The sequence below is a fragment of the Monodelphis domestica genome, chromosome 3 (genome assembly GCF_027887165.1).
Source record: "Monodelphis domestica isolate mMonDom1 chromosome 3, mMonDom1.pri, whole genome shotgun sequence".
NCBI classification, from domain to species: Eukaryota; Metazoa; Chordata; class Mammalia; order Didelphimorphia; family Didelphidae; genus Monodelphis; species Monodelphis domestica.
Window position 1 is genome coordinate 3,256,562 of NC_077229.1, and position 27,374 is coordinate 3,283,935.

The 27,374-nt window shown below is 44.7% G+C and overlaps 1 protein-coding gene across 1 annotated transcript; it reads right to left on the reverse strand.

The window, feature by feature from the left end:
* Nucleotides 1–454: 454 nt before the first annotated feature.
* On the reverse strand, nt 455–26,690 carry LOC103099710 (zinc finger protein 345-like). Its single transcript, XM_056821254.1, has 3 exons — nt 26,540–26,690; nt 19,143–19,265; nt 455–3,247 (listed from the first exon to the last, which is right to left on the reverse strand). The coding sequence occupies exons 2-3, from the start codon at nt 19,210–19,212 to the stop codon at nt 1,548–1,550; spliced, it is 1,770 nt and encodes a 589-aa protein (XP_056677232.1). The 5' UTR covers nt 19,213–19,265; nt 26,540–26,690; the 3' UTR covers nt 455–1,547.
* Between the last annotated feature and the right edge of the window lie 684 nt (nt 26,691–27,374).

The following is a 27,374-nucleotide window of genomic DNA, read 5'->3' on the forward strand; positions in this document are numbered from 1 at the left end:
ACATTATACTTAGTGCAGAATTCTCCCTCAATATAAGAGATTCCAGAGATGTGACCTATTGAATACAGATGGATGAGGACACTAATTTTTAGCTTTTTGGACTCCATGGCTGTGTCAGGTCATTCCCCTCTGAATATTGAATAAAGCTATGATTACAGCAATTGGAATCAAAGAAAAGGACCACTAAATTCAGTTCCTGTATCCTCATACACATATTATGCATGTAGATTCTTTTAAAATTGATAAAATTAGAATTAATGACGAATACATGAGTCACTGTAATTTTATAGTTTGTAATCTAACAAAATATAACTAACTACATGACTAAGTTTTTCTAGCGGCTCAAAATCCCCATGACCTCATCTGCCCTCACAGGAAAAGAGATAAAGAAACAGGGCTCCACCAAATTTATGTTCTAGTTATGCCAAAACATAAAAACAGGATGAGACTGGGGTACTAAAAATAAGATTTTATGGTTACAGATTTGTAATTGCACAATGCTGCCCTAGAAAGGTGGGGAGGGTAAATTTCCTTCACGCAATAACAAGACAGGCACTGTATAGGAACATCCTTCCACAAAGCTTTTATTCTCAAGGTTCTCACTAGTGTACGTTTTCTGATGTACAGCAAAATGAGAGGTGAAACTGTATGTCTTTTCACATTGGTAATATTCCTGACTTTTCTCCTCAGTGTGGATTTTCTGTTGTCTGGAAAGATAGGAGCTATGACAATATCTTTCCACATTGCAGCAATTCATAAGGTTTTGCCCCAGCGTGGACTCTCTGATGTTTCACAAGACTGAAGTTAATGCAGAATGCCTTTCCACATTACTTGCATTCCTCAGGTTTCTCACCAGTGTGGATTCTCTGATGTTCAGCAAGATGTGACCTCTGACTGAATGTCTTTCCACATTACTTGAATTCATAAGGTTTCTCACCAGTGTGGATTCTCTTATGTTCAGCAAGACAGGATCTTTGACTGAATGCATTTCCACATTGCTTACAATCATAAGATTTCTCCACAGTATGCATTCTCTGATGTCTCAGAAGATGGAAGGTCTGACTGAATGTCTTTCCACATTGTTTGCATTCATAAGGATTCTCCCCAGTGTGGATTCTCTGATGTTTCGCAAGAGTGGAGCTCTGACTGAATGTCTTCCCACATTGCTTGCATTTGTAAGGTTTCTCCCCAGTATGGATTCTCTGATGTTGAGCAAGAGTGGATCTAATACAGAATGCCTTTCCACATTGCTTGCATTCATAAGGTTTCGCTCCGGTGTGGATTCTCTGATGTTCAGAAAGACGGGACCTCCATCTGAATGCCTTTCCACATTGTTTGCATTCATAAGATTTCTCCCCAGTGTGGATTCTCTTATGCGCAGCAAGACCGAACCTCTGATTGAATATCATTCCACACTGTTTACATTTATAAGGATTCTCCCCAGTGTGGATTCTCTGATGTCTCACAAGACTGAAGCTCATATAGAATGCTTTTCCACATTGCTTGCATTCATAAGGTTTCTCCCCAGTATGGATTATCTGATGTTGCTAAAGACGGGAGCTCTGACTGAATGTCTTCCCACATTGCTTGCATTCATAAGGTTTCTCCCCAGTGTGGATTCTCTGATGTTGAGCAACAGTGGATCTACTACAGAATGCCTTTCCACATTGCTTGCATTTATAAGGTTTCTCTCCAGTGTGGATTCTCTGATGTTCAGAAACACAGGACTTCCGGCTGAATGTCTTTCCACATTGCTTGCATTCATAAGGTTTCTCCCCAGTGTGGATTCTCTGATGTTGAGTAAGAGTATATCTACTAAAGAATGCCTTTCCACACTGCTTGCATTCATAAGGTTTCTCCCCAGTGTGGATTCTCTGATGGTGAGCAAGAGTGGATCTACGACAGAATGCCTTTCCACACTGTTTGCATTCATAAGGTTTCTCCCCAGTATGGATTCTTTGATGGTCAACAAGATAGGACCTCCTTCTGAATGTCTTTCCACATTGCTTGCATTCATAAGGTTTCTCCCCAGTGTGAATTCTCTGATGTTGAGCAAGACTGGATCTCAGAGTGAATGCTTTTCCACATTCCTTGCATTGATAAGGTCTCTCCCCAGCATGGATTCTCTGATGATGAGCAAGACGGGAGCTCTGACTGAATGTCTTCCCACATTGCTTGCATTCATAAGGTTTCTCCCCAGTGTGGATTCTCTGATGTCGAGCAACAGTGGATCTAGTACAGAATGCCTTTCCACATTGCTTGCATTTATAAGGTTTCTCTCCGGTGTGGATTCTCTGATGTTCAGAAACACTGGACTTCTGGCTGAATGTCTTTCCACATTGCTTGCATTCATAAGGTTTCTCCCCAGTGTGGATTCTCTCATGTACAGCAAGTTGGGAGCTCTGAATGAATGTCTTCCCACATTGCTTGCATTCATAAGGTTTCTCCCCAGTGTGAATTCTCTGATGTTGAGCAAGACTGGATCTCAGAGTGAATGCTTTTCCACATTCCTTGCATTGATAAGGTCTCTCCCCAGCATGGATTCTCTGATGATGAGCAAGACGGGAGCTCTGACTGAATGTGTTCCCACATTGCTTGCATTCATAAGGTTTCTCCCCAGTGTGGATTCTCTGATGTCGAGCAACAGTGGATCTAGTACAGAATGCCTTTCCACATTGCTTGCATTTATAAGGTTTCTCTCCGGTGTGGATTCTCTGATGTTCAGAAACACTGGACTTCTGGCTGAATGTCTTTCCACATTGCTTGCATTCATAAGGTTTCTCGCCAGTGTGGATTCTCTCATGTACAGCAAGTTGGGAGCTCTGAATGAATGTCTTTCCACATTGCTTGCATTCATAAGGTTTCTCCCCAGTATGGATTCTTTGATGGTCAACAAGATGGGACCTCCTTCTGAATATCTTTCCACACTGCTTGCATTCATAAGCTTTCAACTCAAAGTGGATTCCCCAATGATTAGCTTGCTTGTATTCATGAAGTTCCTCACCAGTGTGGATTCTCTGATGTCCAGAAAGACTGGCCCTGTGCATAAAAGTCTTTTCACACTGATTATTTTCACTAGATTTTTCCTCAGGATGCATTCTTTGATGTTCAACATGAGATGAATTTTGAGATGGAATACTGAATTCCCTGGAAGCAAAGTTATCAGGACCTTCACTAACGAATCCTTGTAGGTTTACCACTTTTACCGCTGCTGGATTTGCTTTAATTTCAGGTCTGATTTCTCCTTCTAAGAGAAAACAAACGGTAAGACATATATAGAGAGACATATACACATATATAATTCTTATCTCCTTTCCTTGACTATCAGAAAATAAACTGCTTCATATCCTATTCCCTCAGGTAAGAAGAAAAGTCTTCCAACTAAAATGGGCATAATCCATTCTTTGCAAATGCCATTGCCTCAATGATAAAGAATAGTTGCAGTAATAAAGAGTCTCCTATATAATCTCATTAGCTCTTCATAAAGAATCTGCGACATGGTACGGGATAGCTTTATTACATTCCTAACTCAGGCCATCACCTCAGAAAGGCTGGATGAGTGACTTAACCTGAAATCCTGGCAAATGAGACCAAATCTTGTGATGGGGCATGCTCTGTCCACAGTACTAGATAATTCATTTTCAATCATTTTGCTTTCATTTTCATTATCTATACATTCAATCTTCTATTCATAGGCATGACACCACTGGGTGCATGTAGAATAAATATTGCTATTATTTCATCATTTAACTTCTCTAAGAATTATGTAATTCCCTTCATGATTGCTTTTAACCTCATTATTTTATTCTATTATCTGAGATCAAATGATGAAATTCGGTATTCTTTTTTGCATTTATCCAAGGTACAGAACATTTTCTTCAGACCCGTACTCCTTAAACGTATTTTCTTTTAATTTAATTATTATTTTTAATACCTCTTTTCACTACAATAAAATCCTTCTTTTAAATACAATTTAAACAAAAACAAGGCATTTCACAAGCTTAAAAATGTGTCCCATATATGGAGTCCATTATTGTTTTGTAAGAAAATGGTCAAGAATACTTGTAAAGTTCTCTTCCTTTTTCCTATCTTATGTAGATACTGGAATTTTCATGATATTCTTTTTAAAATTCCAATACAGATGATGGTGAATTCTCATTGGACCTCAGAACCTTGCTAGAATTTTTAACCATAGGCAAGTCACAGAAGTTTGGCTGGCCTCAGGCTCTTTAACTATAATATAGACATAATATCAAGTGATTTCCAGGGTAACTGTGAGGATCAAACGATAAAATTTATAAAGTGTATGACACATACATGGGGCCATATTCAAATGGTGTTTATGTTTATCATTAGAATATGGATCATTTCCTCCTTTGATTGCTTTTCTCTGTAAACTTGCATTCTCTTTACTCCTGTAGTTCCTGAATTCCCTGTTGAATTAAATGCATTTCCATTCCCCAACACTCCTTTACCTCTGAATAATCTCAGTGAGATTCACGATCTGTTGCTTCTTTCTAAACCACCTCCATGTCAGGATTCCAGATTGTGAACTCCAGGACAGCCCAGACTGGTGCTTCCCTTCACGGTTCCAAGAATATATTCATTTAACTCATGTTTACTGATTTCGCCCATGGCTTATATCAGGTCTAAGTTCTACCAGAACCCTTCCATTCTGGTCTCTCTCCTGGAAGGCAAAATTATGCCTTTGCCTCAGCGGTGTTTCTGTCTCTCTGTTGCCCTTATTTCTCAGGACAAAGACCGAACACCAGAGACCAGGAAAGGGCCTCGAGCTAATGATTTAGGGAAGTTTAGCCTTCGATCACTTCCAAAGTAGGCAGCAGTCTTCATTCTTGCTCATGGGCTGAAGGTCAATGGACAGAAGGAAAATCAAGAAACCAGCTGCTTGGCTCTTTTCTACAGTGACGATCCCCTGACCTCAACTGGGTGCTCACCATGGAAAGGTCATCTTGCTACATCTCCCTCATGGATTGTCTTTGCCACCTCACAAGGCAGCCTTCCAAATATTTCCGGGGCCTCCAGCTCAACCTCATGGCTTTCTTCTACCCCCTGCCTCACCTACTGAGCTGAGAACTTGGCCTCATAGTTCATTGAACAAGAGGTAGACCTCTCTGTCTTATTCTCCACCTCTCACCCAGCTCAGCGGCCTCCTTTTCCTGTCTGGATTCAGGATCAGAGGAAATAATTATTCTTCTCCTGGCTAAACAAAATCTCTTTCCATGGGCAAAGCCCATACCTCCCCTCATCTAAGCCCATCTATTCCTCCCTGCAGGGCCCCCATGGTTCTTTCATCTTCAGCCTTTCCCACATTAAGGAGCTAATAACTCTTCCTCTGAGAACCAATAAACCATTTCTCCCCAATACTCCAAACACTCTAACTTGACTTCTTCCTCCACATGAGGTACTGTTCAACATTTGTCCTCCAGGTCATGGTTAAACGACCAGACATGGCCAATTCCAGTGAGTTGTGCTGGTGTTTCTCCTTTGCTTACTCAACTATACTTTCCTCCAGAATCCGCAGTCTGGCTCTCTTGAAAACCCAGGCAACTCCCCCCATTTGACCTCCTCAGGGAGGAGAAGTGAGAGAAGCATGTTACTGAGTTGTCTTGAGGGAAAGGTTGGGGAGTGCAATGATTCCACTCAGAGACTGTCAATGGCGTTCCCACAGGAGTCTGCCCTTCCTCCTCAGTGAATGTAATGCAAGTGACTAGGGAAGGATGGGCCCCTTCCTTTGCTGTGGGACCTGGAATGAGCAACAACCCCATCCCTTCTCCCATTCTCTTTTGGTCCATTCATGGAGAAACTCCTAAACTCCCAAACTGGATCTGAGTACGTTGAGGAATTGGCTTCTGTTCCATTACCCTGCATTCTCCTCCCTCTCCAACACCTCCCTGAGCCTCATGGACTCTTCTCTTCTGGTGCTCTGCCTCCTCTGCTGGGAAACTCAACAATGCTCATTGGGCCCAATGCTATCTCTCAGCCAGTCCATTCATCCTGATAATCACAGAGGAGGGCAAGCAGTGCCTACGGGAGCTCTGAAGGGGGGTTTCCCCAGCATTTAGGGTGGGGAAAGAAGGTTGGGTATTTACATTTTGGTTCTGGGATATTTTCTTTAGAGAAGGCTGGATTGAGTTCATAGTTTTTCCATTATCTGCAAATGACAGGCAGCTAAGCTAGAAGGGGAATGGACCAGGGCGATAGCTTAGAGGAATGAAGGCCTCCATTTACATCAGGGCACAAACCGCCTCAGAACAAGCAACTTAATCCAATCTATTTCCTCATCTGTAAAAATCGGAGTTCTACTGTCACTGAATTGGGAAGATGAAGGTGAGGAAGAAGTGCCAGAATATTACAGAGAAAATTGTTGGCAGAGCTCTGGGCCTAGAGCAGGTCGTTATAAGCACTTCATCCCATCCCTCCCTTCCTCACTGGTTCTACTGGAGGATTAGGGCAGTAGGAAGGAAGACTAAGGACAAACCATCTCTTCTGGGGACACCAAGTAGCTGTGAGCTATGGGTTTATGCTGGTTAAAGAGAAAAAGATCCCTAAGAGTAGATCCACCTTAGAGGGGAAGATGGTGGAAGGAAAACCCTCCTAAACACTTTTCCTAAATGGGTTTTGGAGACGCAAATCCGGGTCAGGGAGAGGTGAGACAAAATCAGAAAGAGCCCTAGAACAGGAGAAGGCCATTATAAACACTTCATCCCTTTCCTCCTTTCCTCACTGGCTCTGCTGGAGGCTTAGAGTAATAGAAACGAAGACTAAGGACAAACCATCTCTCCTGGGGACACTGAGGAGCTGTGAGCTACAACTTTATGCTGGTTGAAGAGAAAAAGAACTCCAATAGAGGGGAAGTGGGTAGGAGGAAAACCCACCTGAACATTTTTCCCAGATGGGTTTAGGAGACCCAATTCAAGGCCAGGAAGAGGCTAAACAGAATCAGCTCTGAGATTACGTCCACCTCTGAAGTTCTCCAACAATCATTTGATCTCAGACTTCAGGGGCACCAAAGGGAGCACACAAGGTTCCATTACACAATGCAAAGTCCTTTTATAGGAGAACCAGGCAGTAGGAGGGCTCTGGCTCTGGGACTCACCATACCAGCCCTCATCCCTTCCTCATGACTGAAAATTGCTCCCAACCCTGCCTGCTGCTGAGGGTAATTTTTCTTGGACAGTAGACACAGGCAGCAGGGAGAGGCTCCTTACCCACATAGAGAAGGTTCTGGGCATTCTCCAGCATCACCTCCTTGTACAGATCCTTCTGGGGAGGGGACAAGAGGTGCCACTCCTCCCTTGTGAAGTCCACAGCCACATCCTGGAACGTCACCACCTCCTAGAGCAGCCCAAGGCAGAGCATAAGAGGGCTGAAAGTCACATCACAAGGAAGAGCACATCTCTGGTCAGTTACAGGAAGAAAATGACCCACAGAGAATGGAGGGGCCCAAAGGTCCTGCCCTTTGTGAGTGTCAGAGCCAGCACTAGATGCTGAGTAATCAAGAGCCCAATGGAGGCTTGAGAAGAGCAGCACTAGGATGCTCAGGAGGAGAGCCTGGACCTTCAGTGAGGCTGGGATCCGGGTTCTATTGACCAGTAACTGTTTTTCAATGGTAACTGCCTGAGTCCTGCTTCTCTGCCTCCTAACTCACCTCCCAAGCCAGTAACAGGGGAAGTGCAGAATGCAGCTCTTGGGCACATTATCACTGTTCTAGCCTCATTTCAAGCTAGTCATTGGCCTTGGAAGATTCAGGCGAGCCCCAGTGAGTCAGCTCTAGTCTTTCTTCACCGTATCACAGAGATGTCTGATTTGCTGCCCAGTTGGGGCCCTGACCTTGCATTGGACTCACACAAAAACCTCTTCTTAGTGTGCGGAGAGAAGGAGGGCTGGGGCACTGCTGGTCCCTTATCATTGATTATTCCACTCAGTTACAGTGTCCCTGATTATCCCAGCTCTCTAACCACTGGTGACCCTCCATCCTATGAAAGATATCCCTTACCCTGTCTGTTCTTTGTTCTGTGCTACCCCAAACCTATCAAAGAGATCTAACCTTCTGCTTAGGATTTGGAGAATTAACAGAGGCAAATCCCCTGAGCCCATTAATTGACAGGCAGCAATACTCTACTTCGCTATGGTGGTTTCTTTAATATAGAGGGAAGTAATTAAGGTGAAGTGTAAACCTTAAAATTTCTTAGACTTATAAATGTTGGAAATGTCACCATTGGGAAATTTCATACTTGGAAAATTTCATACTGATAGTGGGAACTCTATTGGAATGTGAACCCCATTGGCAAGGGAGGTTCCTCCTCCTCCCTTCTTAAGATTACTTTAGGACAGAAACCTTTTGCTGATAATGGAAAGGGCTGCAGCATAGATCAAAATTTAATTATTCCAATCTCCACCCTACTCAGAGTAACAGGATTTAGGAAGGGCTGCAGAATAGATCAAAATTTAATTATTCCAATCTCCACCCTACTCAGGGTAACAGGATTTAGGAAGGGCTGCAGCAAAGGATCAAGATTTAATTATTTGGGAATATGACCTTCAACAGACATGTGCAAAGCCACAGACCTCTGGGTGGTCCTCGGTTAAGGTAGAGCCACCATTGGCACAGGGAAGATATGGACAGTGATTGGTAGATGTGAGAACTGAGGGGAGGGAACTTGGATGGTTTCCTTAAAGATAGCGGGTTCTGAGGACTAAAGGGGGGTTCGAGAGGTTTTGCTCTGAGAAGTTGTGCTTGCTCTGAAGGAAGCTGCTCTGAAGGAAGCTGGAGGTGGAGGCCCCCGAGACTGTTTCTCCATTTTGGTCACGTGAGTGATAGGGACTGATCTCTTTTCTTTGCTTCAGCTATCTAAGGGCTTGGGCCTTTTGGCCCAGCCTAAACAGAAGGGGTATTTAAGCCCTATTCCCTTCTCTCCCCTTTCTCTCTCCCTCTCTCTCTCTCTAATACCTTTCTTCCTCCTGTTTGTAATTAAACTCCATAAAAGGTTGACTGCTGACTTGAGTTTTCATTAAGGAATTACATAGCTGAATTCCTTGGCGACCTTAAATTAATATATATCAGTCTTTTAAAGTGATTTCCTTGTCACAGAAGAGAGAGGGAAAGGGGATAGGATTTCTCCCACCTGGATTGTGCCAAGGGGAGTTCAAAGTCCTCCACCACGAGATCTGTGAAGATTATTAGAGGCTAAGAGGATGATGTTTGGAAGGTAAAGGAGGAAGAATCAGCATAAACTCCAAGAGAGCTCAGAGAAGACGCCTCACCTAAACTAGCTTACTAGGCTTCTAATAGTATGGTATCAAGGAAAAGGCACTGCTAAACCCAGACAATAGCAGCAGCCTCACCAAGATGCCAAGACGCAGCAAGCTGCCTCCATTCACCTCTCTGCCTTCAAAGAGCCCGGAGAGAAGAAGTGACACGAAATATATAGACAGTTTTTACATCCGTTTCCTGCATCTCACATGTACCAATGGTAGCTTAAGCTTGACTCAGGACAGCCCAGGGGTCTGTCAGTTGTTTCTGATTTGTCATTTGCTAGCACATGTCTATCATAGGCCATCCTCCTAAATACTTAATCCTTCAGTATGGGTGTAGATGTTCCTGTTTTTGTTAGACTAAGTACGGTGGAGTAATCTAAAGTTCACAGGAGCTAGGAGAGGAGACAATTGCAGGTCAGAAAGATAGGAGCTAAACCAGGACAGACAGAACCATGTCCTAAAACCCTAAAGAGAGGAGAATATAGAGAAGAGAGTGGGACAAAAGCATCAAAGGCTGCAGATAGGGCTGAGAGAAGGAGGCCTGAGGAGGTGGTCTTGATCATCTCAGAAAGAGAAGAGCATACAGGGGAAGAGGTACAGAGATGAAGGCAAAGCCTGAGAAGATGGAGAAAGGATGGAGGCCCTACCTGAGTGTGGAAGTGGGTTCCATTCATGAATATTCTTAAGGATAAAGGGAGATGAGGACTCATGCTGAGGTCAGAGAGACTTTATACCTGTAGTCAACTTGTCCTAGGGGTGTGGTGGGCTACAACTTGTACTGGGGGTGGAGGTGTCCAGGGTGGCACAGAGACCAAATTTTCTTGTAAATGTAGAAGCAAATAAAGAGCTTAACTTGACAAGTGAAAGATGAAATGCCTGCAAAATCAAAGCTCTGTTTTTTGGAGAACGTCAATTTATTAAAGCAATGTGTGCCAACTGCCTAACCCATGAGGACCAGGCCCTTTCTTGGGATTAGGGCTGGACATAAAAATCAGGGGGAAAGAGACTTTTTTACCTTCAAAGAGATAAAGTAAACAAGACCAATGAATGCAAAGGAAAAAATCCAATGTTGGGTCATCTGCTTTCTGATTGGAGAAAAGATTAGAGACTTGCCAAGTCGGGATATGGAACAGGGGCAGAGGAAGTGCCCTGAAAAGGGGTCCCACTCCTTTATAATACCTGTAAGCAATCCAAAGAACTGAGAAGCAATAACTGATTGATCAATATGGACCCAGTTTGCAGATAAGACCCACTCAATACCTGAGACATACAATGAGGAGAAAACTTCCATCAGTCTCAAAAATCTAACTGTGTTTTGAGTCAACCTAAGCTTAGGCCTTAGCTGAGGGTCTCTAAACTCTAAATAGGCAGTCCAGTTTCACAGTCAGGCAGGAAGAGGTAATTCAGCTTTCTCCCCATTGAAAAAACTTTCTTTCCCAGACAGAATTTGGATGAGGCATACAGAACAGAAAGGAACTGAGCAAGCTCCAGCTCTGAGTCACAAGAAGAATGATTCCACAATTCACACCTCGCTGCCCCAAAGCCCTCCCTTCCTTCCCAAGAGGGAAACAGCTCAGCACATGGCACAAAGGTCAGCTTGTCCTAGCTTCTTCAATCACCTCACAGGAAATGCTGAGACCATGCTTTCTGGGAATATTGCAGAACACAGATTTTCTGGAAACAGTAGTCATGTCAGCATTTCTCCTCAAAGAGGGGGAGCTCCTCACTTTAGTCCCCATAAATTTTGCTATTGAAACAGCACAGAAGTCGCTTCAGAGTGAACAGACTTCTTAGGGTATCAAATCCAAAAATATAACGCAGAAGAAAAAATGTAATTTTGCCCCTCATGACAGGAGGAAGAGGGTATCTGCCAGGTCTGGATAAAATCATAACAAAATTCATTTGGGAAAAACAAAAGATCAACCACATCAAAGAAAAGAATGAAAGAAGCCAGCAAAACTGTGTAGTAGCACTGACAGAGCTCAAACCAGATCACAAGTCAGCAATCATCCTAAAGCTGGGGAACTGGTAAGATGAGGAGATAAAGCAATGGAACAGGCTAAAGAAAATACCTCCTTTCTAGGGGCAAACAAGCAATTTGGGAGAAAACTCCTTATATGGTAAAAACTGCTAAGAAAACTGGAATGCAGCCTAGACGGAAATAAAGCTCAGAGCATAAGCCTACACCACAGTTTACTAGACATGGTTTAAGGAAATGTGAGCTAAATATTAAAGATCACACTAAAAGAATATAGGAGAGAAATAGTGTAATAAATAAGATACTATGGAGATATTTCTAGTTGTGTTAAATGACATACTCAGGTGTGACTAGAGAGAGAGATAGTAGGGGAAACCTCAGAGTGCCTAATTGTAATAGGGAGAGCTATACTAGGGGAATACTTGAGGGTGTTTATCAATTCCCTAGATGTCTAATTGATTAATATTTTTCCTACCCTCCTCCTCCCTCAATATGGCCCTTTACCACCCTCTTCTGAAGCCTGTAGCTTTGACCCTCACCCCCCTTCTTCCTTGAGTGGTCTATGACGTTTATGAGGGAAAACTTTTCTCTCTTCCTTTCTCAAGTAAAAGGGTTTATTGGGAACAACAGGATAAGGAAGGATGATGAGGTGAGAGGGATGGGGTTATCCCTAGTCTATAATGAGGATTGTTACATCTGGAGACTTCCTCAGCTGCACTGAATGGCCGTGCTGTCTTTTGTGCTCCAACACGCCCTGAGCACTCCACAGTGCTTTGCTGTGTCGCCATCTCAGCCCTTGAACCTTCTTATTGGTTTCTTCCGCCTGTTCTGCCGAAGCAGTCTTCACACGCTGGGTGAGCAAAGCCCTGGTTCACCAGGGGTTGATGACCCGATGGCTACCCTCACAAGGTTTAGCCGGCCTGTCGAAGCCATTACCCGGTGTGGGGCCGCTGCCACATGCTAGCAGCTACTGGGAGCCACAAGTGAGAGCTGGGTGTCAGCTGGGGGTCAAAGGCTGGAGAGCTGCCCTAGGAGGGCATGACAAGCCCTCCATACCAGAGATACTACCCCTTCCTGAGCACCCCATAAGATTCAAGTCTCTCCAAGCCACGGCATAGCGTGAGATCAGGAAGATGCAAGACCGATGGTGGGAAAAAAAGGTAGAAGAAATCCAGCATTTTGCTGATACGAAAAACTACAATTTTTCAGTGCCCTCAAGACTGTCTATGGGCCATTAAAACCCACCACCACTCCCTTGCTATCCTCTGACGGTGACACTCTCATAAAAGATAAAAAAGGCTTCAGCAACAGGTGGAAAGATCACTTCAGTCAGCTTCTCAACCTACCCTCTTCAGTCGAACCCTTGACCAGATCCCCAAAACCGCACCATTGAACAATTTGACGTCCCTCCTTCAATAGAGGAAGTCCAAAAAGCCATTAAACAAATGAGGGCTAGCAAGGCACCCGGTAAAGAAGGGATCCCAACCAAGGTGTACAAGGCCTTAAATGGAAAGGTGCTCCAGGCATTCCACATAGTGCTGATCAGCATATGGGAAGAGGAAGACATGCCCCCAAAACTCAGAGATGCCTCCATCGCAGCCCTATACAAGAACAAAGGCTCACAAGCAGCCTGTGACAGCTACAGAGGCATCTCACTACTCTCCACTGCTGGAAAGATCCTCACCCGTGTTATACTCAACAGACTCCTGTCATCTGTTTCGGAGCAGAATCTGCCTGAATCACAATGTGGCTTCTGACCAGATCGCAGCACCATTGACATGGTCTTCACGGTGAGGCAAATGCAGGAAAAATGCCTTGAGCAGAACCTGAGTCTCTACATTGTCTTCATAGACCTGACAAAGGTGTTTGACATAGTGAACAGGGAGGCATTGTGGGTGATCCTCAGCAAGCTCGGTTGCCCAGCAAAATTCGTCAAACTGATCCACCTCTTTCATGTCGACATGACAGGGGAAGTCCTATCTGGTGGAGAGACTTCTGATTGCTTCAACATCTCCAACGGCGTGAAACAAGGCTGTGTCTTCGCTCCGGTACTATTCAACCTATTTTTCACCCAAGCATTACAACATGGTGTGATGGATCTAGACCTGGGCAGCTACATCAAATACCAACTGGATGGCTCACTATTCGACCTTCGCCGCCTCACTGCAAAAACAGAGACAATAGAGAGACACATCCTGGAAGCTCTCTTCGCAGATGACTGTGGTCTCATGGCCCACCAAGAAAATCATCTCCAAACCATTCTGAACAGGTTCTCCACCGCAACAAAACTGTTTGGCCTGACCATCAGCCTCAGCAAAACAGAGGTGCTGTTCCAATCTGCACCAGGGAGGACAAATTAAGCAGCCGTGCATTACAATCAACAGCACGCAGCTTTCTAAAGTCAACACTTTCAAGTACCTGGGCAGCACCATTGCCAACGACGGGCCCTTACGTTAGAAAAGAAAATAAAGGAGTTTTTCCTCATAAATTTCACAGTTCACTCGGGGGTGGGAAGGACAGGAAGCCAAAGGCTTCAAGAAGAGGGTGGTTAAGTAGACCATCATGTCATCCGCAAAGAGCGATAACTTGGTCTCCTCCTTGCCTATTTTGATGCCTTCAATTCCTTTATCTTCTCTAATTGCTACTGCTAGTGTTTCTAGTACAATGTCAAATAGTAGAGGTGATAATGGGCATCCTTGTTTCACTCCTGATCTTATTGGGAATGCATCTAGTTTATCCCCATTGCAGATGATATTAGCTGTTGGTTTTAGATATATACTGTTTATTATTTTTAGGAATGACCCTTCTATTCCTATGCTTTCTAGTGTTTTTAATAGGAATGGGTGTTGTATTTTATCAAAGGCTTTTTCTGCATCTATTGAAATAATCATGTGATTCTTGCTAGTTTGCTTGTTGATGTGGTCAATTATGTGGATGGTTTTCCTAATGTTGAACCAGCCCTGCATCCCTGGTATGAATCCTACTTGATCATGGTGAATGATCCTTCTGATCACTTGCTGGAGTCTTTTTGCTAGTATCCTATTTAAGATTTTTGCATCTATATTCATTAGGGAGATTGGCCTATAGTTTTCTTTCTCTGTTTTTGACCTGCCTGGTTTTGGAATCAGTACCATGTTTGTGGCGTAAAAGGAGTTTGGTAGAACTCCCTCTTTGCTTATTATGTCAAATAGTTTGTATAGTATTGGGATTAACTGTTCTCTGAATGTTTGATAGAATTCACAGGTGAATCCATCAGGCCCTGGGGACTTTTTCTTAGGAAGTTCTTTGATGGCTTGTTGGATTTCAATTTCTGATATGGGATTATTTAGGAATTCTATTTCCTCTTCTGTTAGTCTAGGCAGTTTGTATTTTTGTATGTATTCATCCATTTCTCCTAAATTGGTGTATTTATTGCCATATAGTTGGGCAAAGTAATTTCTAATGATTGCCTTAATTTCCTCCTCATTGGAGGTGCTGTCCCCCTTTTCATCTTTAATGCTGTGAATTTGCTTTTCTTCCTTCCTTTTTTTAACTAGATTGACCAGTACCTTGTCTATTTTGTTTGTTTTTTCAAAGTACCAGCTTCTTGTCTCATTTATTAAATCAATAGTTCTATCACTTTCGATTTTATTAATTTCTCCCTTAATTTTTAGGATTTCTAATTTGGTTTTCTGCTGGGGGTTTTTAATTTGATCGCTTTCCAGTTTTTTCATTTGCATTTCCAATTGATTGATCTCTGCTCTCCCTTGTTTGTTAATATAAGCATTCAGGGATACAACAAACAAAGAAATTGAAGGCATCAAAATAGGCAAGGAGGAGACTAAACTATCGCTCTTTGCAGATGATATGATGGTCTACTTAAAGAATCCTAGAGATTCAACCAAAAAGCTAATTGAAATAATCAACAACTTTAGCAAAGTTGCAGGATACAAAATAAACCCACATAAATCATCAGCTTTTCTATATATCTCCAACACAGCTCAGCAGCAAGAACTAGAAAGAGAAATCCCATTCAAAATCACCTTAGACAAAATAAAATACCTAGGAATCTACCTCCCAAGACAAACACAGGAACTATATGAACACAACTACAAAACACTCGCCACACAACTAAAACTAGACTTGAACAAATGGAAAAGCATTAACTGCTCATGGATAGGACGAGCCAATATAATAAAAATGACCATCCTACCCAAACTTATTTATCTATTTAGTGCCATACCCATTGAACTACCAAAATACTTCTTCACTGATTTAGAAAAAACCATAACAAAGTTCATTTGGAAGAACAAAAGATCAAGGATATCCAGGGAAATAATGAAAAAAAACACATATGATGGGGGCCTTGCAGTCCCTGACCTAAAACTATATTACAAAGCAGCAGTCATCAAAACAATTTGGTACTGGCTAAGAAACAGAAAGGAAGATCAGTGGAATAGACTGGGGGAAAGCGACCTCAGCAAGACAGTATACGATAAACCCAAAGATCCCAGCTTTTGGGACAAAAATCCACTATTCGATAAAAACTGCTGGGAAAATTGGAAGACAGTGTGGGAGAGACTAGGAATAGATCAACACCTCACACCCTACACTAGGATAAATTCAAAATGGGTGAATGACTGAAATATAAAGAAGGAAACCATAAGTAAATTGGGTAAACACAGAATAGTATACATGTCAGACCTTTGGGAGGGGAAAGGCTTTAAAACCAAGCAAGATATAGAAAGAATCACAAAATGTAAAATAAATAATTTTGACTACATCAAATTAAAAAGCTTTTGTACAAACAAAACCAATATAACTAAAATCAGAAGGGAAACAACAAATTGGGAAAAAATCTTCATAGAAACCTCTGACAAAGGTTTAATTACTCATATTTATAAAGAGCTAAATCAATTGTACACAAAATCAAGCCATTCTCCAATTGATAAATGGGCAAGGGAAATGGATAGGCAGTTCTCAGATAAAGAAATCAAAACTATTAACAAGCACATGAAGAAGTGTTCTACATCTCTTATAATCAGAGAGATGCAAATCAAAACAACTCTGAGGTATCACCTCACACCTAGCAGATTGGCTAACATAACAGCAAAGGAAAGTAATGAATGCTGGAGGGGATGTGGCAAAGCAGGGACATTAATTCATTGCTGGTGGAGTTGTGAACTGATCCAACCATTCTGGAGGGCAATTTGGAACTATGCCCAAAGGGCGACAAAAGAATATCTACCCTTTGACCCAGCCATAGCACTGCTGGGTCTGTACCCCAAAGAGATAATGGACACAAAGACTTGTACAAAAATATTCATAGCTGCGCTCTTTGTGGTGGCCCAAAACTGGAAAACGAGGGGATGCCCTTCAATTGGGGAATGGCTGAACAAACTGTGGTATATGTTGGTGATGGAATACTATTGTGCTAAAAGGAATAATAAAGTGGAGAAGTTCCATGGAGACTGGAACAACCTCCAGGAAGTGAAGCAGAGTGAGAGGAGCAGAACCAGGAGAACATTGTACACAGAGACTAATACACTGTGGTATCATCGAACGTAATGGACTTCTCCATTAGTGGCGGTGTAATGTCCCTGAACAACTTTCAGGGATCCAGGAGAAAAAAAAAACACCATTCATAAGCAAAGGATAAACTATGGGAGTGGAAACAGCGAGAAAAAGCAACTGCCTGAATACAGAGGTTGAGGGGACATGACAGAGGATAGACTCTAAATGAACACTCTAATGCAAATACTAACAACAAAGCAATGGGTTCAAATCAAGAAAACATCTAATGCCCAGTGGACTTACGCGTCGGCTATGGGGGGTGGGGGGGGTTGGGGAGGAAAAGAAAATGATCTATGTCTTTAACGAATAATGCTTGGAAATGACCAAATAAAATATATTAATAAAAAAAAAAGAAAAAAAAAAGAAGAGGGTGGTTAAGGGAGGGGAAGGGAGGAGGAGGTTAGGAAGTATCTTGACCTATTAGCCATCAATACTGATCAAAAGGGAAGCCCAGAGTACCCCACTAGTAGTGTCTCTCTATTTCTCAGAAGTATCTACCTTACAACTAAGAACCCTCAGGTTTCCCCTGGTATCTCTCTAGTCAGACAGAGTATCCATTTGCCACATCCAGAAATATTCCTCACAGATTATATTTTTCTAATACACTTGCCAATTGATTAATATGCCTCTTGATTCAGCCTTGCATCACTGATTCCTGTGTTTCTCAACATCCTCCTCAGGAGGAATGTATTATTACTCTAAACTGCAAAGTTTAAATTCTTTTGAGAGAAACCTCAGGATAAGAAACATGCTACTTCCCTGAATCGTTCATTATTTAAAACACAAAAACTTCTGCACAGAACCTTAAACTCTGTTTCCCTCAGTTTCCTCTACTGTGAAATGAGGAGAATAAGAACATTTAACCCCAGTGTTATTACGCAGATGGCTGAAAGCAGATTTTTAGGAGAACACAAAGCACTCTAGTCTATATCCCATTCTTTGCCACTGGGCCGGATGCCTTTCTAACAAGCCCAGGACGTCTCAGGACCTCCCTAAGCCTATTTGCACAGAAAACTTCCAGGCCTTCCAGAAACTCGATCCTTTCTCTCCAGCCTGTCCAACAAGGGAAGGACTAGACCAGGGAGAAATTCTACTGAACAGAAAAGGAATGGACCCGCTGCTGGCTCTGGTACAAACAGGTCTGCTCAAGAACACTTGGAGCTCCTCTTTTGAGAAAAAGGCCCCATTTCTCTGTGACGGCCCTTCCTGGGCTCACCCCAAAGTCCTCGGACTTCCTCTGGGTCAGGGAGCTCAGCAGAAGGCCAGTGAGGGGGTCACACCCTGGAGTGGATACAAGTCCCAGGGGAGCTCTTTGTGAGCCTCCCCAGCTGCCTCATTCTAGCTGTCATGGGCAAGGACCCTGACCATTCCTACAACAGGCTCCACTGGCATATAGTGACCTTCCAGCCCCTTCCTCTCCCCTCACACCTCCCTCCTCCTCCTCTGACCCAGTTGGCCTCCTGGCTGATCCTTGGCCAAGACCTTCCATGGTTTGATTTTGGGACTTCCTAGGGACTGTCTGTCTCCCTGCAGGGAAGGTTCTTCCTCCTGCCTCTGGCCTGGGAGCTTCCTTTGAATCCCAGCTAAATCCTGCCCTCAGGAACCCATGATCTCACCAGAATCCTGAGAGTCTTCCCTCCAAAAATGCCTGCCTCCATCCAGCCAACATAGAGCTTATTTGGACATGGCTGAGGGGTCTCCTGGGTCAGACTGGGGGGGGTGTGGAGGGCAGCCGATGGCTTCCCCCTTCCTTTGGGCTGAGCAGTGCCAGGCACACACCAGGATGTTCCTCCACACTGGCTGACTTGGACTAAGAAGTGGGAGAAAGGAAGGAGCCGGAGAGACCCAGGAAGCCTCGAGGACTTGAGGCAGAAGCCAGTGAGCAGCACCAGAGGACAAAGTCCTCCCTGAGAATGGCACAGACCAGGGGACACCCTCAGGCTCTGCTCAAGGCCAGACTCAGGAGGGAACAGGAGAAAAGCAGCAGAGGAAGAAGGTGTGAGTGTCACCAGGCAAACAGAGAGAGCAAAGACACAATACCTAGACAGGGAAGAAGGAGTTGATGGTCGTCCTGAGCTCTCACTTGTGTCCAGAAAGAAGTCTGATATGGGAGGCAGCCGCTGGGGGGAGCTCTTGTAGTCTGAGTTCCCCAGGGGCCAAGGAATCGCTCCAAAAGCGGAGAAGAGCAGAGAAGGGCTGTTCCCCCTACCAGGGATGTGGGGACAGAAATGGCCTAGGAAGCAGGGAGCAGCTTCCCCGTCCATCCTGTGTCAGAGCCAGGGAAGGGCCTCCCTGGCTGAGGGGGCTCCATCTGGGGCTGGAATGCACTTACCTGGGCTGGGAGTCTGTCCCTCTCCAAGGCCATCCCTGGCACTCCAGGCTCCTTGTTGAGGAAGCAACATAGCCCCAGTGAGTCCCTCTGGTGAAGCTCCTCCATCTTTTCCAGGCCTCGTGTCTATGAGGGTTAAATGAGGAGTTTTTGTTTTTGAATATTTTTCATTTGAATTTATATAGCTTAGAACATTTTTCCTTGGTTACAATCATCACATTATTTCCCTCCCATCCATACATCCACCCTTCCGGTAGCCGTCTAGCATTTTCACCGGGTATGCCGACGAGCGGTGACCCGGGCCCCCTTGCCCCGCGGGTGGGGGCCCCCAAGGATGGGTGCATTTATCAGACCAAAACCAACCCGGTTACTTCCTCCCAAGCAGGGGTGGGTGTGGATTTTTGAGTAATTCACACCAGGAAAGCTCTGAGTAAGTTTCCCAGTTCTTTTTGTTCCTTGTAAAATTCACAAGTTGCTTGACCTTTATACGTACTTAGCACCCCTTTGTATTAGTTCTAAAAATAGGCATGGCTTAAGTATGGGTTTAAGTACTTTTCATGGTTCAGCAAGGAGTTTTCAACTTTATCTTCCTCTAAAGTATGCTCAAGTATGTGTGGAATAAGGTCAGAGTTCTCACATTCCTGATCAAGTACCTTCATTGTTTAAAATGGGGAATGGTCTTAACCAAATGTTCTAGTCTAAGAACCTTTTAACATTCACAAGTCTGAGAAATTTCAAGGTTTACAGTATTACAGGTGACCTTGATCAGAACCTCTTTCCATGTTGGTGTTTGCACTAGGATGTTCATTTAGAGTCTCCATCTCCAGCCATACCCCCTCGACTCGTGTAATCAAGGAGTTGCTTCTATTCCCAGTTTTCCCTCTGAATGTGGATAGTGTTATTTCTCATAGATCCCTCCACGATGTTCAGGAAAACTGCATTTCCAATAATGGAGAAGTCAATTACATTTGATTGTACCACAATGTTTCAGTCTCTGTGTACAATGTTCTCCTGGTTCTGCTCTTTTCACTCTGAATCACTTCCTGGAGGTTGTTTCAGTTCACATATAATTCCTCCACTTTATTATTTCTTTGAACACAATAGTATTCCATCACCAACAGATACCACAATAAGTTCGGCCATTCCCCAATTGAAAACCATCCCTTCATTTTCCAATTTTTTGCTACCACAAACAGCACAGCTATAAATATTCTTCTACAAGTCTTTTTCCTTATTATCTCTTTGGGGTACAAACCCAGCAGTGCTATGGCTGAATCAAAGGGCAGACAGTCTTTTATTGCCCTTTGGGCATAGTTCCAAATTGCCCTCCAGCATGATTGGATCCATTCACAACTCCAAAACAATGCATTAATGCCCCAACTTTGCCATATCCAATCTAGCATTCATTACTTTCCTTTGCTGTCATGTTAGCCAATCTGCTAGGTGTGAGGTGATATCTCAGAGTTGTTTTGATTTGCATTTCTCTGATTATAAGAGATTTAGATCAAGTTTTCATGTGCTTTACTTTAATTTTTTTTTGTTACAATACTCACTTTATTTCCCTTCCTCCCCTCCACTCACCCATATTGCAGTTGAAGAGATATTTCATAGGTATTACTTCTATCCTTCATCAGAACCTGTTTCAATGATGTTATCTGCACTAGGATATTCGTTCACAGTCTTCATCCCCAACCATATCCCTTTGACCCATGTATTCAAGCAGTTGTTTTTCTTCACTGTTTTTCCTCTCACAGTGTTTCCTCTGAATGTAGATAGTGGTTTTTCTCATAGATTCCTCAGTCATTAAGGATCCCTGCACTGACACTAATGGAGAAGTCCATTACATTTGATTATCAGGCTCTGTGTATAATGATTTCTTGGTTCTGCTCCTCTCACTCTGCATCAATTTGTGGAGATTATTCCAGTCTCCATGGAATTCCACCACTTTATTAATATTAATCCTTTGAGCACAATAGTATTCCATCACTAACAGATAACACAATTTGTCCAGCCATTCATTCCCCAATTGAAAGGTAGCCCCTCATTTTCCAATTTGTTGCCACCACAAAGAGAACAGCTACAAATATTTTTACATGTCTTTTTTCTTACTATCTCTTTGGGGTACAAACTCAGCAGTGCTACGGATAGATCAAAGAGCAGACAGTCTTTTACCTCCCTTTCGGCATAGTTCCTAATTGGTCTCCAGCACGGTTGGATCAATTCACGAGATTATTAATGTCCCTACTTTACCACATCCCCTCCAACATTCATTACTTTCCTTTGCTTTCATGTTGGCTAATCTGCTAGGTGTGAGGTGATACCTCAGAGTTGTTTTGATTTGCATTTCTCTGATTATTAGAGATTGAGAGCATTTTTTCATGTGCTTATTAATAGTTTTGATTTCCTTAACTGAAAATTGCCTATTCGTGTCTCTTGACCATTTATCAATTGGAGAATGGCTTGATTTTTTTGTATAATTCGTTTAGTTCTTTATAAATTTGAGTAATTAGACCTTTGTCAGAGGTTTTTGTAATGAAGATTGTTTCCTAATTTGTTGATTCCCTTCTAATTTTGGATGTATCAATTCTGTTTATACAAAACCTTTTTGATTGTCATCAAAATTATTGATTTTACAGTTTGTGATTTTTTTCTACCTCTTGCTTGATTTTAAAATCTTTGTTTCCCAAACCTCTGACAAGCATACTATTTTGTGTTTGCCTAATTTGGTTGTATTTTCCTTCTTTATTTTATTTATTTACTTAATGTACATAGATTTTGCATTCTTTTTCCAAAAATTTAACTTTCTTCCATTTTTTCCTCATGTTTTTGGGTTTTTTTCCCTCTTCTTTTAATAATTGACTCATATACCCCCATAACTCAACCTTGACCCACTTCAGGGGGGAATGGGATTTTCATAAAAATCAAAGATTGGAAAATTTTTGTGTGAGAAAGATCTTCAAGGAAAGAAGCTTGCTAATTCCTAAATCCAGAGAATGAACTGTTTGCAGAAAGATGCCTGAGAACCTACACTACATCAAGGAGATTCAGAATGAACTTTGGGTGTGGTTGAACATTTAACTTGAATATATGCTCTTATGCCAAAAGGGGATTGCCCCCATTGGGTTTTTGTCAATGCGCCAAGCAAACATTGGTTTTGCTGTCTCTCTCTTCTATTACCCTCTTATCTCTAATTATTGTAGTTTCCTCTTAGAAGAGAACTTTTTCTATGCACCTGCAGTTCGAATAATTTAAAGGTGCAGGATGATTATATTTAGTGATTCATTGGGGAGACTAGTCCCCTAATCATCATCAGGGGGATTGTGACTTTGAGATTTTCTCCATTGTCCTTAGTCTTAGAATTCTAGCAACCAGGACTGTCTACACCCCTACTTAAGGATTAAGTGTTGAGGAGGATGGCCTATGACTGATATGAGCTACCAAATGACAAATAAGAAACAACTGACAGACCCCATGGGCTGTCCTGAGTCAAGCTTAAGCTACCCGTGGTACATGTGAGACGCAGGAAGTGATATAAAGAATGGTCTATATATTTCATGTCACTTCCTCTAGCCGAGTTCTCGCTATTGCTTGGGAACTGCTGGTGGGGTTTTTTGTGTGTGGCTTGCCAGTGTGGTGACTGGGAATAGCTCTTTAGCATGTATTAGGTGAGGCATCTTCCCTGATCGACTTTGGTGAGTTTACTGATTCCTCCTTTCCTTGACCTCCAATTCTAGTCTGGCTTGCCTGAGCAATCCAATTCCCTTTCCTCTCTCTCTTCTTCTTAATTTCTTCCTTCTATTTTAATAAACCACCATCAAAATCTCAAACTGACTGGAGTCTTTTATTGGGATTGAATTTTAAGCCCTGGTGACCACTAGTATAATATATTCAATCAACAAACCTAAGTTTACACTTAACAAGGCAGAGCTGAAACCCCCCAGACAGGGAAGGGGCCTGAGGGCTCTGCCAGAAAGGAGAGCAGGGAAGTCAGGGGAAGGGCAGCAATGGGAGGGGTTGGAAGGCACACGGTCCAACAGAACTCCTGGCAGGGAGGGCAGGGGCCCTAGAGAGACTCAAGTGTTCCCCAGGGCACTTGAGCCTGGGGAACATAAAAATAAATTTGCGAGTTATAAAAATAAAATATTTAGATGGAAAAACTATTCCAATATAGGTTCAAAACTTTTCAAAACTGTTTGGACACTTTCGGATAATTTTGATAGAGGTAATCAAAAGTATGCTAAATGATGAAGTTCAAATATGAACTTCCCTTCAGGGCCACGTGCAAGGATGCTAAAGACACTCTTATTATAAACATAAAAGATTTACTGAAATATATAAGGATAAATGAAGGATGTCTAATTCTAAGGGATTCTAAATCCACCCAAATAAAGTCCCAGATTCCACAAGGAACCGCTTCTGTGTTGTTTCACAGGCTACACTACTCCTCCCTGATCTGACTAATCCAAATTTATGCTAGCTACATAAAAACTACCACTATTATCCTCAGAAATCTTAACTTTGCCTTCATTTTATTGAATCTCAGAGATTTCCAGGTAAGTATGGCAGCAGTCTAGATGCGGGACACTTCCTCTCCCCAGCACCCACTGACACAGACTACCTCAAAAGAACATTAAAACCGTTTTCAAAAGAATGGAGGGACCCTACAGTCGGACGCAGCATTGAGGGCACGTGGGATTTGGTCATTTCCACCGTATAAGAGGGTGAAGAAGCTCCCGTACAAAAGTGAGCGGATCCACCCTACCCCACCCCACCCACAAAGCCAGACTCAGAGGCAGCGAGCACCAAGGAGGCCTTGAAGCATCAGATCTAAAACTATACTATAAAGCAGTGGTCATCAATACAATTTGGGACAGAGCTGGCTGTCAGAACTCAGTTCAGGAGCTAAGGATTTCAGTGAAGAATTAGTTTGGTTGGGACAAATCTTGTGGTGAGTGGATTAAAGACTGACTTAATTTCTCTCTTAAGGAGAAAGGCCTAGGCCTAGCCTTTCCTATTACTTCCTCTTACTCTGTCTCTCCCTTTCTTTAATTCCTTTATTTGTATTCATTAAAATCTCCATAAATCCCAGCTCACTTGGGTATTTCATATTTGGGAATTTTTCCCATGGCGACCACTTATTTTTGATTTAACTCAAGACACTAAAATTATCTTTTGGTTTTGGCAATTCACAGTCTTTTAAAACCACATTTTCGTGCTCATGGTAGAAACACCGAAGAAAAGCAACTGCTTGATTAATTGGGTCGAAGGGATATGGTTGGGGATGTAGACTCTGAAGGAACATCCTAGTGCAAACACCAACAATATGGAAATGGATTCTGATCAAGGACACGTGTAATACCCAGTGGAATTGTGCGTTGGCTATGGGAGGGGATAGGGAGGGGAGGGAGGGATAGAAAATGATTCTTGTAACTAAGGAATAATGTTCAAAATTGACCAAATAAAAGAAGAAATTAAAAAAAAAAAAGAAAAAAACCAATTATTGAGTCTCAACAAGAATCAAGAGTCTGTTAACAGGCTCAGAGTCCAAACCAAACCATTGACCAGGTTTTTCTTTGGTCTTCTCAGAGTTAAACAATTCATAAAACCACAATAGATAGTCAATAGTGTGTCCCAGGTTGGGAAAGGAAAACCCTGAGCTCCTTCAGCTCTTTCCCTCAGACAGAGAAGCAAAGATGTTCCTCCTCCAGCCCTGACAGAGTCTCAGGGTGTGTCTCTGCCAACTGCCAGACAGAGTAATTGACACAGAAAACCGGTTTGTAAGTGTCACGGCTGAAATTAACAGGCTCTCTCACCTGCTTCAAACTCCGGCTCCTTCTCCAGCAGCCACTTTACTTCTTGTCTCTAAACTAATGAAACAAAACTTATTTTCTAGCATCCTCATTACAGGAAGCAGGATGAAGGCTTGCTGGGGTCTCCCTGGAGGCTGGGGGGGGGGGGGGGCTCCTGGGACCCTCTGGCACAGCTGAGGCTGGGAATCCCTAAAGGGAACTGGAGCCGGGGAGCCCAAGGCCTGATGGGGACCAGCCCAAGGGCCAGGGGGCCAAAGAAGGGGCCAGGAAAGGGCTTTGGCTCAGGGAGGGTCCCAGGCAGGAAGGCAGAGCTCAGGGATCCTCAGAGGGCTGGGTCTGAGGGCAGCCCAGAGGAAGCTCTAAGCAGGAACTGGGGGTCAGGACACCTGGGTCAGGGATCCCTGGGCCCCTGCAATGGCCCCTCTCTCCCTCTAGAATGCACCCCAGGGTTGGGATTCCCCCTGAGCCATCCCCCACCAGTCTGGGCAGCAGAGAGCTCCCCTCCCCCTCCATGCAGTGCCTCCTTCCCTCCCCCACCATCCAAGGGACCCTCCCCTACGCTTCCCCCAGACTGCCCAGATACAGCCTGAGGAAGGTGGGGGCAGCAGAGAGCTCCTGGGGGAGAGCAGGGCCCCATCGGGGGTACTGAGAGAATGGGAGGCCCACAAGGAGGGGCCTTCTGGGGGTTGTGGGGGAGGTTGAGCCATCTCAGGAGAATCAGAGTGGTTGGGGGGAGGAGAGACATTAGGGAGGGGGAGGGGAACAGGAACAGGGCCCGGATGTGACCAGGAGGCCAAGGTGGGTGGAACCTGACAAGAAACTGGCCCAAAGCCAAAGCCCTGCTCTCAGGGGAGGGGGAGGGGCTGCAGCAGGACCCCCGGAGCTCTCCCATCCCATAAGTCTTCACGTGCTACTGGAGGCCCCTTCGGCTGGGGGAGGGTCATGGGGGTCCCTCCCAGTGCTGGGGGGCCCAGTCAGTCTCCAGGAGATCCTCCAGCCAGGAAGCCCTTCCGGGGGGCCGGGCCAGGCTGGGGGTTCAAAGACAAATTGGGGAGCCGCCAAGAGCACAGGAAGGGTCTGAGGCCAGACTGGAACCCAGGCCCTCCCCATGCAGGCCCGGCACCGTCCCCTGCGCTCCCCAGCGGCCCAGATGGGGCTCCCTTTAGCAGAGGGCAATCCTGGGGGGGGGGGGGTCCTCCTCCTCACTCCTCCCCCCTTCAGACACGGTGTTTCAGCAGGAAAGAAGACCCCGAAGAGGAAGCCGGAGGTCACAGCCGACCCCTGTCAGACACCAGAGCAGACCCGGGATACATTGTAGCCCACAGAAAATTCGCCCGCCGACCTGCGGGCCTCCCGTCCTTTCCAGCCCCAGCCAGCCTCGGCCAGCAGCAGAGTCCTAGGACGAGGGGGGAGGGGAGGGGCTCCAGGAGGTCCAGGAGGTCCGTGTCTGCCCCAGAAGGACTCCTCTAAGGGAGGATTCGAACTCAGACCCGCTCGCTGCCGCCCGCCCTCCCCCAGGCTCCCCTCCTACGACCCCTCCCCTCGCGGGCCCCCCTTTCCCGCAGACCCCCGGCACCACGTCGTAATTACCGAGGCTGGAGACGCAGGACGGAGGGAGCTCCACAGCCGAGTATGGAACCGCGGCGGGAAAAGGTGTGCAGTAGGGAAAGGCGGGGCTCTGGGTACCATCGTAACTTCCGGGTTCCGGGAGGCCTCTGCTCCGCCTCTTGCAGGGATAGAGTGCCCCGCCCAGCTGGCCCTCCCCCTCGGCACTCCTGCCCCTTTCTGATCCCTCCCCATCCCTGTCCCCGGATCCTCCCCTTCCTTCCTAGACAATCTTTGGCAGCCTGAACCGCCCTCGCCCCTCCCCCGTGGGTCTGGAGGCGCTGGAGCCTGTGCTCGCCCGCACACTGTAGGGCGCTCCGGTCTCCTGGCTTTCCCGGGCCTCCAGCGTCCCCAGTTCCCAGCTCTTCTCTCTCCTAACACAGCTCGGGGCGATGCGCTTTCCTCGGGGTCTCTGCATTCCCGCTTTGTGGGAGGCAGGAGGGGGGCCCGAGGGCACCGCGCGGGGCATTGTGGGGAGCAGATCGATCTCTAGGTGGGCTCTGGTGCTCAGATGGGTCCTTTCTCTGGCGCTGCTTCCGGAAGCCAGTCAGGAAGACGCCGGGAGGAGGCCCGAGTGGGGTTTCTGGTCCAGTTCAGCCCGATCCGGGCCTTTTCCGGTGTCGGGCTCCCTTTCTATGTAGCCTGTTAAGGAAGCCCCTGTCTGCCCAGTGAGGCTTCCTGGAGCCTGTCCCGGCCATCACAGGGCTTCCTTCTGTTAGGATCGGAGTGGAAGACCACCCCAAGGAGCACAGGGACACAATGCAATTTAGGCAAAGGGAAGTCCTTTATTGCTAGCGCTAGGGGAAGCCCAGCAAAAGCG